An 11,086-nucleotide genomic window follows, 5' to 3' on the forward strand; every position below is an offset into this window, starting at 1 on the left:
CAGGTCATCCTCTAAAGGGTTGGACTTATCAAGGGTAATTTAGGTGTAGAGTTGATATACTTTGTATATGTTTGTTTGCCAAGTTGTGTGCTCAATTGACATCTGGCTAAAGTTTAAGCCTCAACAACTTGTTCACCATCCTAGTTGTTTATTTCTTATTATTTGTTTGGTCATGGGAATTTTCTCATATTTGATTGGGGCAACTGTGGAATGCAAGCCTTTCCCCATATAGTTGAAGGTTGAAGCTCAGAATAAGTGGATTTAATTAAGTCTACTTTGAAGTTAATATTGTTCATAGGGGAGAAGGAATACCTTATTAATGTGGGTTTGGTTAGTAAAGTAGTTATGGTTCATAACTGCTAACTGACTTATGCACTTACGTGACAGATCATCTTTGTGGATAATTTCTTCCCTTCTTCCATTTTACCATTTGCATATTTGTACATATTTTCATCCCTGCAACATGTCCATCATCTGCTACCACGAATGACTGCTGCTGACATATTGGCATGCATTCTTATTCCTATATGTGACACCTACTTTTGCAGAATGCTGTTTTGTAAAATATGCAACACTAAAGGAAGCTGATCAAGCTATTAGAGCATTACACAATCAATATACTTTTCCTGGAGTGAGTTCCCTCATTGGAGGGCTGAGAACTTTGCTTTTGTTTTATCTCATTTATGTGGTCTTCCATTTTTTTTCTCTCCAGGGAGTGATGCCGATTAAAGTTAAATATGCTGATGGGAACGTGAATGCCTTGGTAAGTCTCCAATCAAAAGATATTTTTCTTTTTCACTTTTTTCCTTTGCTAGTACTTGTACCAATTAATGTAATAATATACAAGCTGGCATGACTGCAATAAAATTCCTCAGCAAATGCAGTGCCATACATGAAGTGAGTTTCTTTGTAGCTTTGATAGGATGAATTGATTCTATATAGAACTAACATGATGTTGGCAACTCAGTAGCCCCCTCATGTGAGCCATAGACATTCTTACTCCTAATTGAGAAACAACATCAATATGTGATAAGGGTTAAATAGTTTTACTTTTTGTAAAATTTTACCAATTTCACAAAATCTCCCTAATTTGTAAGAATTTTCAAAAAAGCTAAATATGTAAATAACAATCCAAATTGATCAAAACCAGTGACACAAAAGGAAGCATGGATTGCTGGAAGGAGATTTTATGTTTGTAAGTTGTTGCTGTAGGAAGAGAAAGTGGTTTTTTGATTTGTGAGATTAGCTATGAATGCAAAAAAATGATATACTTGCTATCTTCCAAATATTTTATGTTGGGTCATAGGACTAATGATCTTACAGAAGATATGATCATGGATAAAGATAATTCACAAATTAGAATTCATATAGGTGGCCCCATTCCATAGAACTAAGGCTTGGTATTTTTGTTAATCTACATCTCAATCTACTCTATATTTAAGGATTTTTATGTTTTGGTACATTTAGTGATTGTATGTTATGTAGTTTGTGATGGAGATGTTTTGGGCTTTGTTAATTCTATTTCTAACATTTTATAGAGAAAACAGGAACACTTCTTTGACTCTAATTTCATGTTTTACTTTATTTTTTTATAGGTCAATGAGACAACAAGACTCTAAAGGAAGCAACTGCTGTCTTGGAATACATGAACAGTTTTATGACTATATATAGTGTTTTGTTGTACATTTTTGAATAATATATATGATTGTTAAAGTGTTATTTTTAGTTGAATATCTTTTTTGGTGTACAGTTTTGAATAGTATATACAGTTGTCAAAGTGTTATTTTTAGTTGAATATAATTTTAGGTGTAATTTATTGGCAATTAACACTTATATATATACTATTTTGGTGTGTAAATGTTAATGGATAATGATTATTTTGGTGTTTTTTGAATGACATGTTTAATTTAATGAGTTTTATTCCAATTTGATATGGATAATGATATATAGGTTTGGTGGTTTATATCAAAACATGATCTTTTTGTCATTGATGACTAGCAATTGTTTTCATATTATTAAAAAAAATTAAAAAATATTTTTTTAACGATAAAAATCATACCATCGTTAATTGTTCACATTATTAACGAGAGGAAATATTGTCGTTATTGGTTTGTGTTTTGATAATTAAAAAATTATTATTAACGATAGGAATCATACGGTCGCTAATTGTTTAGATTATTAACGACGGGAAATATTGTCGTTATTGAGTTATAATTTGGTAGTTAATAATTATTTTTAACAACAGGAATCAGACAGTCGCTAATACAATTAACGACGGATTTATCATTCCCGTCGTTAAAGACTTTTATCCTCGGAGGCAATAACGACGACTAACGACAGGAAAATTCCCTTCGTTACAACTTTTTAACGATCGAAAATCAACTTTCAACGACTGATTTTCTCGTCGTTAAAACCCGTTTTTCTTGTAGTGTATCATATGGTACGTGACTCACCACCCTTACCATCAGTAACTCATACTGATCAAGATAGTAAATTCTGTACTAATCCATACTCGATTAATCAGAGTTCCCATCTTATTTATCTTAGGACTATACATTATTTAAGAAATCCTTTCATTGAATAATCTTTTTACATAATCTTAACATCTTAAGAATAAGACTCTCAAACAGAAAATCTAGAGACTCATTTATATAGCAAACTGTAGAGTTTATGAATGAAGATAAATTTGTCTTTTATTAATATATATATATATATATAAAGATACAACAAATGTATTTATTACAAGCCATGTAGATGTCATCTAAATCTAACATTAGAGTACACATCACTAACAGTAACATTTAATAACTATTAAATTTTGATCATTATAAGGTTGATGGAAAATGTGTCGAAGGTCACGCCTAAGCATTATTACCCTTCCGGAGTCCTTGAAAAATGTCCCTGGTTATATTCAATTTATGAACAACACTGCTTATGTCCAACCTCTCTTGGGGTGACTCCAGAGAACATGCCACTCCAATCTTGATCATACCAATCAAGCAATCATTTTCGTAACTGCCATTTCTTGGGTGGGTGGTTGACCTCCACTTCTTGTTGCTAGTCAAGGCAACCACTTCTTCTTCATCATTGTACAAGAGTTTTGGATCCACAATGTCCATCACATGGTCCGATATAGCCATCCTGGCAAAGGTGTGAAGATTGAGACTTGCCTCAAACATCGACTCTGTTGGCCTCTTACCTGTCATCATCTCCAATAGCAGGATCCCAAAGCTGTAGACATCCCCGTCTCTTGAGACTTCACTTCCAAGCCCATATTCTGTAGGTTTTCAAAATAAATCATTAATTGTTGGGGCTCATTGTTTCACATTGATATGGATTTTGTTAAGAATCAATAGTAGAAAAATTCATTTTTTACACTATTGGATGAGATCTATATCTCATCCTTGCAAAATAGTAATCAAATGAAATATAATCAATTGTAATGATTACCTGGAGCTACATAGCCAATGGTTCCTTTCACACCTACAGAATTGCTTTGATTTGGATTCATTTCTAACATTAACCTGGCCAACCCAAAATCTCCAACATGGGCAACCATGTCTGCGTCAAGAAGAATGTTGCTTGGCTTTAGGTCACAGTGAATAATTGGTGTATGGCAGTGGCGATGCAGATACTCTAGTGCAGAAGCCACATCAATCGCTATGTTTATTCTCTGTAGAAGATTAAGTCTCATGGCTTGATTATCTTGATGGTTTTCTGTTTTTGGATCTGGATGCAACCACCTCTCCAAACTACCCCAGGGCATAAACTCGTAAACTATAGCTTTGAAGTCGTTGCCTTGAAAATCAACACTTGAACAAGAAGTCAAAATCTTGATTAGATTTCTGTGTTGGATTCTTCCCAAGGCTTTACACTCGGCCATGAAGCTCCTAGACACCCCTTGACGTTCAAGGTTAAGCACTTTGACTGCTACAGTTGTTTCCCTTAGTATTGCTTTGTATACAGAGCCAGAACTGCCTGTTCCAATCAAGTATGTTGAAGAGAAGCCTTTAGTTGCTTTGAAGAGGTTGTCGTATGATATTCTATCAAATGCATTCATCGACAACGAATCAAAAATTGAATCTTTGTTTTTCTTCTTGGAGCAACAAAATACTGTCGATGATACCACAACAACTACAATCGCCATAGATGGGATAGAGATCAGCAAGATGATTCTAAAAGACGTAGGATGTCTCTTCAATTGTTTCATGGTGCATGTTGGCAGGTGTAATTCAGGTACGCCTCCACAAAGTCTAGGATTCCCCAAGACTGATATTGCAGTTGCATTTGAGAAAACTCCTTCGATCGGAACTTCACCCTCAAGATCGTTGAAAGATAAATTCAAATTGTTCAAAGAGAATTTTGCCAGGTACTTTGGGATTTGACCAAAAAAGTTGTTTCGAGAAAGATCCAAATTCGAAAGACCTCGAAGAGATTGTAAAGATGAAGGTACAAAACCTTGAAAGGAGTTTCCTTGTAAGAAAAGGGCCACAAGACTATTGCAACTACCAAGCGTGGTTGGAATCTCACCGGACAAGTCATTTTGAGATACATCCAACTCTGCCAAATTTTTTAGATTGCCAACTTCTAAGGGTAGGTGCCCAGAGAAATGGTTCCATGCTAAATTGAGTGAAATTGAAAGAGTTGAAATGTCGAAGAGTTCTTTGGGAAGGGCTCCTATCAGGTTATTGAAAGAAAGATTCAACCATAATAATTGTTGGCAGTTTTCAAGGGTCTTTGGAACTTTTCCTTGCAACATGTTGTCATCCAAGTAAAAAAGGATCAAGGATGAGAGGTTTCCTATTGACTTCGGAATATCTCCCTCTAGCCTGTTGGAACGAAGAGACAATTTCTTCAGCTTTTTAAGATTGCCAATGTTGTAGGGAATTTTTCCCTTGAATTCATTCTCACCCAGAACTAGCCTTTCTAGTCCTGTTAGATGGCTTATTTCTGAAGGGATCTCTCCATATATATGGTTTTGTTGAAAGGTTAAGATAGACATTGTGGCTGAGAGGTTCCCGATGCTCTTAGGCAAGGATCCTTTTAGTTGGTTGAATGCAACGCTCAATAATCGCAAATTTGTGCAGTTGACCAAAGATTGAAGAAAATCCATTTCGTCAGGTTCTCCAGTCCCCAAACTATTGTTGCCTAAGTTTAAAAAATAGAGGCGAGGCAGGAGTTTGAAATCAATTGATATTTTCCCAGTAAAATAGTTAGCTTCTACTTCAAAATATTCTATATTTGAAAAGTTGGGCAGTGATACAGGTAGGGGTCCCGTGAGATGGTTATCACCGAGCGCTAGATATTGAAGCTGGGGAAACATAGATGTAAGTTCTAATGGGATGCTGCCAGAGAGTTGGTTTTCTATTAGGGAGAGTATAATTAATGATGAAAGGTTGTAGATAGACGAAGGTATCTTACCAGAGAGTTTATTGCCATCCAGTGAAAGAAAAATTAAATTTTGGAGCTGGCCCAAGGCCTCTGGGATGGTTCCTGTGAAAGCATTGAAAGGCACACATATAAACTCAAGAGATGTAAAATTTCCAATGAAAGAAGGAATCTCTCCGCTAAAATTGTTTTTTCCCATTGTAAGACCAATGAGCTTTGACAATGAACTAAGCTCTGGTGGTAGTTTACCAACCAAATTGTTCATACCAATTCGAAAATACAAAAGATTGGAGCAGTGAGATAAGTTGGCTGGGATTTCACCCGTCAGTGAATTATTATACAAGGATAGTTCCTGCAGCCTGAATAAATTGCCAACTTGTGGTGGGATTTCACCTTGAAAGCTATTGTTATTGAGCCTCAAGACTCGAAGGAAGCTCAAGTTTCCTATGTAAGGAGATATGAATCCCGTTAACCTTCTCGCGTGCAAGTCCAAGATGGTGACTCGCTGGTGTCGGTTGCCACACATAACCCCTTGCCAGTAGCAGAAGTGGACACTATTGTTCCATGAATCCATAACACCTTCCGGGTCGTGAATAATCTTAGACTTGAAGGCCAGCAGTGCTAGATGATCTGACGTGTTACCACTCCAAATAGCAGCGGTCGTGAGAAGAATTCTGAATTGCAACAAAATTGGCACGACCAAGACAAATATAGTTTGGATGCAAGGCAAATAGCAACGCATTGAACTCATTTTTGAAAATGGATTGTTGTGCCCTAGATTTGCATTATTGGTGTCCTTTTATTTATAATGAGCGTTTTTCATTTGGGGTTCATATGGCCACATAAATTTTTGTGGTGAGTGGTGACATAGACATATAAATTAAATGCCCCAAGTACTCGCAATTTCCACAACTTACTCTAATTCCATAACAAAAGTCTGAAGTCTAAATTGAGATGAGATCAAGGTCCTTTCAAATAACCGTACATGAAATGTGAATATTTTAAATAAAACATTTAAAATTTCTTCATCCACACATACTTGTTCAAATGGGTCAAAGTCCAAAGATATTTTAAACTTTGAATCACTTTAACCTTTGTTTTGATTCATGATAAAATATCTTGCATTAAAAAATAATTTTAATATAAAAATACTACTAATATTAGTGCACTAATACTAAATTTAAATAATACTACTAGTATTGTGCCTAATGCATAATCTTATTTGTTATTTAAATGGTGATATCTTCATTGATAATTTTTTAATTATACATGAATGAATCCTTACATACCTTGACGATCTTATTTTAAATTATTAAGAATATGTGAGGATGATCTATAATATAAAATTTCTTAACTTGTTAATTTGAATACATTAAGTATTGTTCTAATAATTTTTTATTAAAATCTATAGAAAAACTCTGATTCCATAGCAAAAATCTAAAGTCTAAATTGAGATGAGATAAAGGTCGTTTCAAATAAAAATGTGAATATTATAAATCATAAATTTTAAATATTTCTTTATCCACATATTTTATATCTTTAACTTTGGTGTAATAGACTGATATATCTTTAACTTAGGGTGCGTTTGATTGCAAGGGTGGAATTTGAGTGGAAACAAAATAAATTTCAGGAAATTGAATTGTAGGGAAAATAAATTTCTGGAAATTAGAAGTTTAAACTGTTTGATTGGTATAATTTTCTATTTGAAAAATGATGTTATTTTCCATCTTTTGGTGTTTGATTGGTAATATTTTTCATAAAATTTGATCATTTTCCTTGCATTTCGTGTTTGATAGGCATTATTTTTCATGTAAAATGATACATTTTCCATGGAATTCAATGGTGAAAATGTATTAAAAAATACTGAATCGTATTCAAAAAATCAAAATAATAACCTATTTTAGATTAATTAAATCATTTTTTCAATCAAATCAAATCACAAAATTAATTTTTTTTTGTTTTCCAAATTTTCTAATTTTTACATGTTTTCTTACACAATCACACATGCACAATCACACATATATAGATATACACAATCACACACACATACACAGTCATACATACACACATACACAACCACATACAGAGACGCAATCATACATACACACATACAAATATACACATCCCCGCACACAAACATATATATACATACATAAATATATATATATATACACACATATACATATATACATGTCCCCGCACACACACACACACATATATATATATATATATACAGACACAGATACACACACATATATATTCGCACACATACATACATATTTTTGGATAGCAGCCTCCTGCTCACACACCCGCTGCCGACCCACTTGCTCGCTCGCTCGCCCTTTCTCTCGTTCGCTCTCTGTCCCTTTCTCACTTTCAGTTGAAGGGGATGAAGACGAGAGCACAGTAAGTATTATTTTCCAATTACCCGAAAAATCAGAGCTCCCCCCCAAGGAAAATGGTTTCCGTGATTTGAAGGAAAAAACGATCATGTGACTAGAAATTGGAAAATGAGTAGCCTGAAAAATTTTGGCTGTCAAACACTACACAAGTGAACATTTAGGTGGAAAAATGTCTTTTCCCAAGAAATAAATGGCTATCAAATGGGGCCTTAGGGTGTGTTTGATTATAATTGTTTTCCATGAAAAATGTCACATCAATGAAAAAATTTCCATGCTTGCATGTTTGATTGTTTAATATTTTCCATAAATTTTTTTTATAGTACAACACATTAAAGTATATTTTGACCCATTTTTCATAGAAAATTGCAACTAGGGGAGGTGGGAATTATTTTCCATGTAATTGAAAACTATTTTCCCTTTCCATGGAAAACAATTCCCACCTCCCCTAGTCATATCTTCATTCATAATTTTTCAATTATATATAAATGAATTCCTAGATAATTTGATGATCTTATTTTAACTTGTCTTATATGTGACAATAATTTATAACACAAAATTTCTTTAAGTTAATTTTATTTATATCACCCTTAAGAATATCACTAGAATAAAGTAATTTGACCTATCTTATTTAATATACATAATTTATAATTTATTATGCATATTTAATAAATTTATTTGATACACTTCTAGAAGCTAACCTTCTAAGGGTGGGTTTCTTTGAACCCCAATTATACCAACTCCGTCCTTTTAACTCTAAGTAATCAAGTTGTTATCTCATAATAATAATTTAGTTATCTCAAAAAAATTGTAAGAAAGTGAGATAAAAGAAGTAAACACAAACCCCTCTCCCTTTGCATGTGAACGTGGCCCTTTTCTTGAGAGATATTTTATTTATTTATTTATCAGTAATGTGACATCTTCTCCTTGACATCACTGATATATTGTCATTAACGATGACTCTTAATATTTTTTTTTAAGATTTGAAGACCAAAGGGAGTAAATGGGGTCCACTCATCTTTTTCCTACTTTTATAAAATAAAGCTAACCAATTGTTATATCCACTTGATAGAATAGGTTCCAACAAAGTTGATAGATGTTAAAAAATATTTTTAACTGAATTTAATTTGTGTTATTTTTTATTTAAGAAGAGTTTGCCTATTTTAAAAAAATTTTAAGGACCGATTTGAAGAAAATAAAGAATCATAGGGTGTCAAGTCTATGAATTCATCATGGCCAGAGACAAATTTTTGGGGTGAGTGGTCCAATCTCGTGCAATCTTCAGTCACTTCCCGGATGCTTGGACCCACAGATAATTTCAAGAAGAATACAATAAGTACGGCATCAATAATTTTTTAGCAACCCAATTTAACAATAATTGTGCATGAAAGTTTAATATTTTAACATTTAAAATTTCTTAAAATTACCATACTTGCATGATTTTCCATCACTCGTGCTTTCGATTTCAACAGAAAAAGTAAATTACAGGTGGATCTTTGACCCTTATCTAGACCAAGTATCGAACTCGTGACCTATTAATATTAATCCTACCGTATCACTTGTTCACCACTTTAAAATCTCTTCATTCATGCAAACTTACCACAAGATATTTAAACTTTGAATCATTTTAGCCTCTATTTTGATTCTTGATATAATATTTTGTATTGAAGAATAATTTTCATATGAAAATACATACACAAAAATATATATCTATTTTTTTTCTTTTATACAAAATTAAGAAAAAAACATAACTGAATATATATAATTTTCCTCTTCACCATTCTTTAGGACCATTATTGGCTTGAGCTAAGGTCACAAGTGAGCTGACCCATTCACAAGTGACTTGGTGTTTAGTTCGACAAAATCTCGTTTAAATTCATTCATTAAGATAGATAAACCGAGTTCGAGACTAATTTTGAAACTCAATTTATAAAAGAGTTAAGTTTTAATTTAATAAAATTCAGTTCATAAGAAGTTTCTGAACATATTCAATTAGAGACTTTGTACATACTAATAGACTTGATTAAAAGTTCGTAAACATTCTCGATTAGAAATTCACAAATAATTCGTGAATAATTTTGTTTATAAAATATATTAATATATATTATCAAATTTTAAGTTATTATAATAATATAATTACATTAAATATGTTTAAAATTATTATATATATTAATTTAATCATTTAAAAGCCTATCTTTTCATTTATTATATATATATATTCATATATCTTTGCTTCTCTCAATAATAGATAACGTATATACATATATATTTTAATATCTATTATATTAATATATTTAACATTTTGTAAATTAAACCTAAATTTAAATATAAAATATTATATTAATATATTTTTTAATACCAACATGTTAAATGCCCCCAACAACCACCCCCCCCACGCCCCCGGGGAAGTTGTTGCTGGCTGCGGAGCTTCCTGCTTTCACGCTGCTTTGTTACTCACGTTAGGGCCCCACACGATCAAAGTTTCATTGACCCAAAATGGAATCAAATGACAACACAATAGCTATATTCGCGTGTAAATGCTATCTATTTCATTGGTCCAAAAGGTGAAGCGCTCACCCCAAGCGCCCCCCACATCGGGCCTGATAAGACGTGGGGGAGGTTAATCACGGTAATCCAGCCGGATGCAGTGGCTAGACCCGGACTCACCGCACACAAGGAGCCCACCTCACTTTGGAGAGAGGTACCCCACACTGCTGCTTGCGAGACTCGATCCTCGGTCATTGATCCTGTAATACCCTAAGTTACATTTTATAAAATTAAGTTTATTAATTCGGTTTAAATGATTAATTTATTTAGTTTAAGTATATTAATGTTAGAAATTTTATATGAGTATAAAACATGTAATTGGGTATGTGAAATATGAATAAAAATATGTAAATAGAAATAAATATAAATATGTATAAGAATAGAAGTAAATATAAATATAAGTATATAAGTATGTATAAATAAATAGAAATAAATATTAATATGTAATAGGTAAATTCGTATGTATGTATGTGTATAAATTAGTATGTATATGTAAAAAAAAAAAAAAATTCTGAAAAATCCGAAAATTGCAGAACAGCGCGCATGGCCGCCTGCAACCGGGAATTAATAGGGTAAGGGGGGTTTTAATGGCGAATGACCGGTGGTATGGCCTTCTCGGCCACGTGGGCTTTGATTTGACATTAGCGGCGTGTTTTTTGGCTATAAATAGCCCAGTTCACACAAGCCAATCCATCCGAAAATTGCGAGACTTAAATCGGTCGATTGGGAGAGGGTTTGAGAGATTTGAGAGT

General features: G+C 33.1%; 1 protein-coding gene across 1 annotated transcript; it reads right to left on the reverse strand.

Moving 5' to 3' along the window:
• Positions 1–2,861: 2,861 nt before the first annotated feature.
• On the reverse strand, positions 2,862–6,139 carry LOC127794219 (putative receptor-like protein kinase At3g47110). Its single transcript, XM_052325163.1, has 2 exons — positions 3,451–6,139; positions 2,862–3,277 (listed from the first exon to the last, which is right to left on the reverse strand). The coding sequence occupies exons 1-2, from the start codon at positions 6,137–6,139 to the stop codon at positions 2,862–2,864; spliced, it is 3,105 nt and encodes a 1,034-aa protein (XP_052181123.1).
• Positions 6,140–11,086: the final 4,947 nt, after the last annotated feature.

The sequence above is a fragment of the Diospyros lotus genome, chromosome 2 (assembly GCF_014633365.1).
Source record: "Diospyros lotus cultivar Yz01 chromosome 2, ASM1463336v1, whole genome shotgun sequence".
In the NCBI taxonomy this organism is placed as follows: domain Eukaryota; kingdom Viridiplantae; phylum Streptophyta; class Magnoliopsida; order Ericales; family Ebenaceae; genus Diospyros; species Diospyros lotus.

Excerpts from the sequence above, each read along its gene's own strand:
- LOC127794219 (XM_052325163.1), bottom strand. The coding sequence starts at position 6,139 with ATGAGTTCAATGCGTTGCTATTTGCCTTGCATCCAAACTATATTTGTC. Across the intron at positions 3,278-3,450 it reads CATTGGCTATGTAGCTCCAG|AATATGGGCTTGGAAGTGAA; the intron begins GTAATCATTACA and ends GAAAACCTACAG.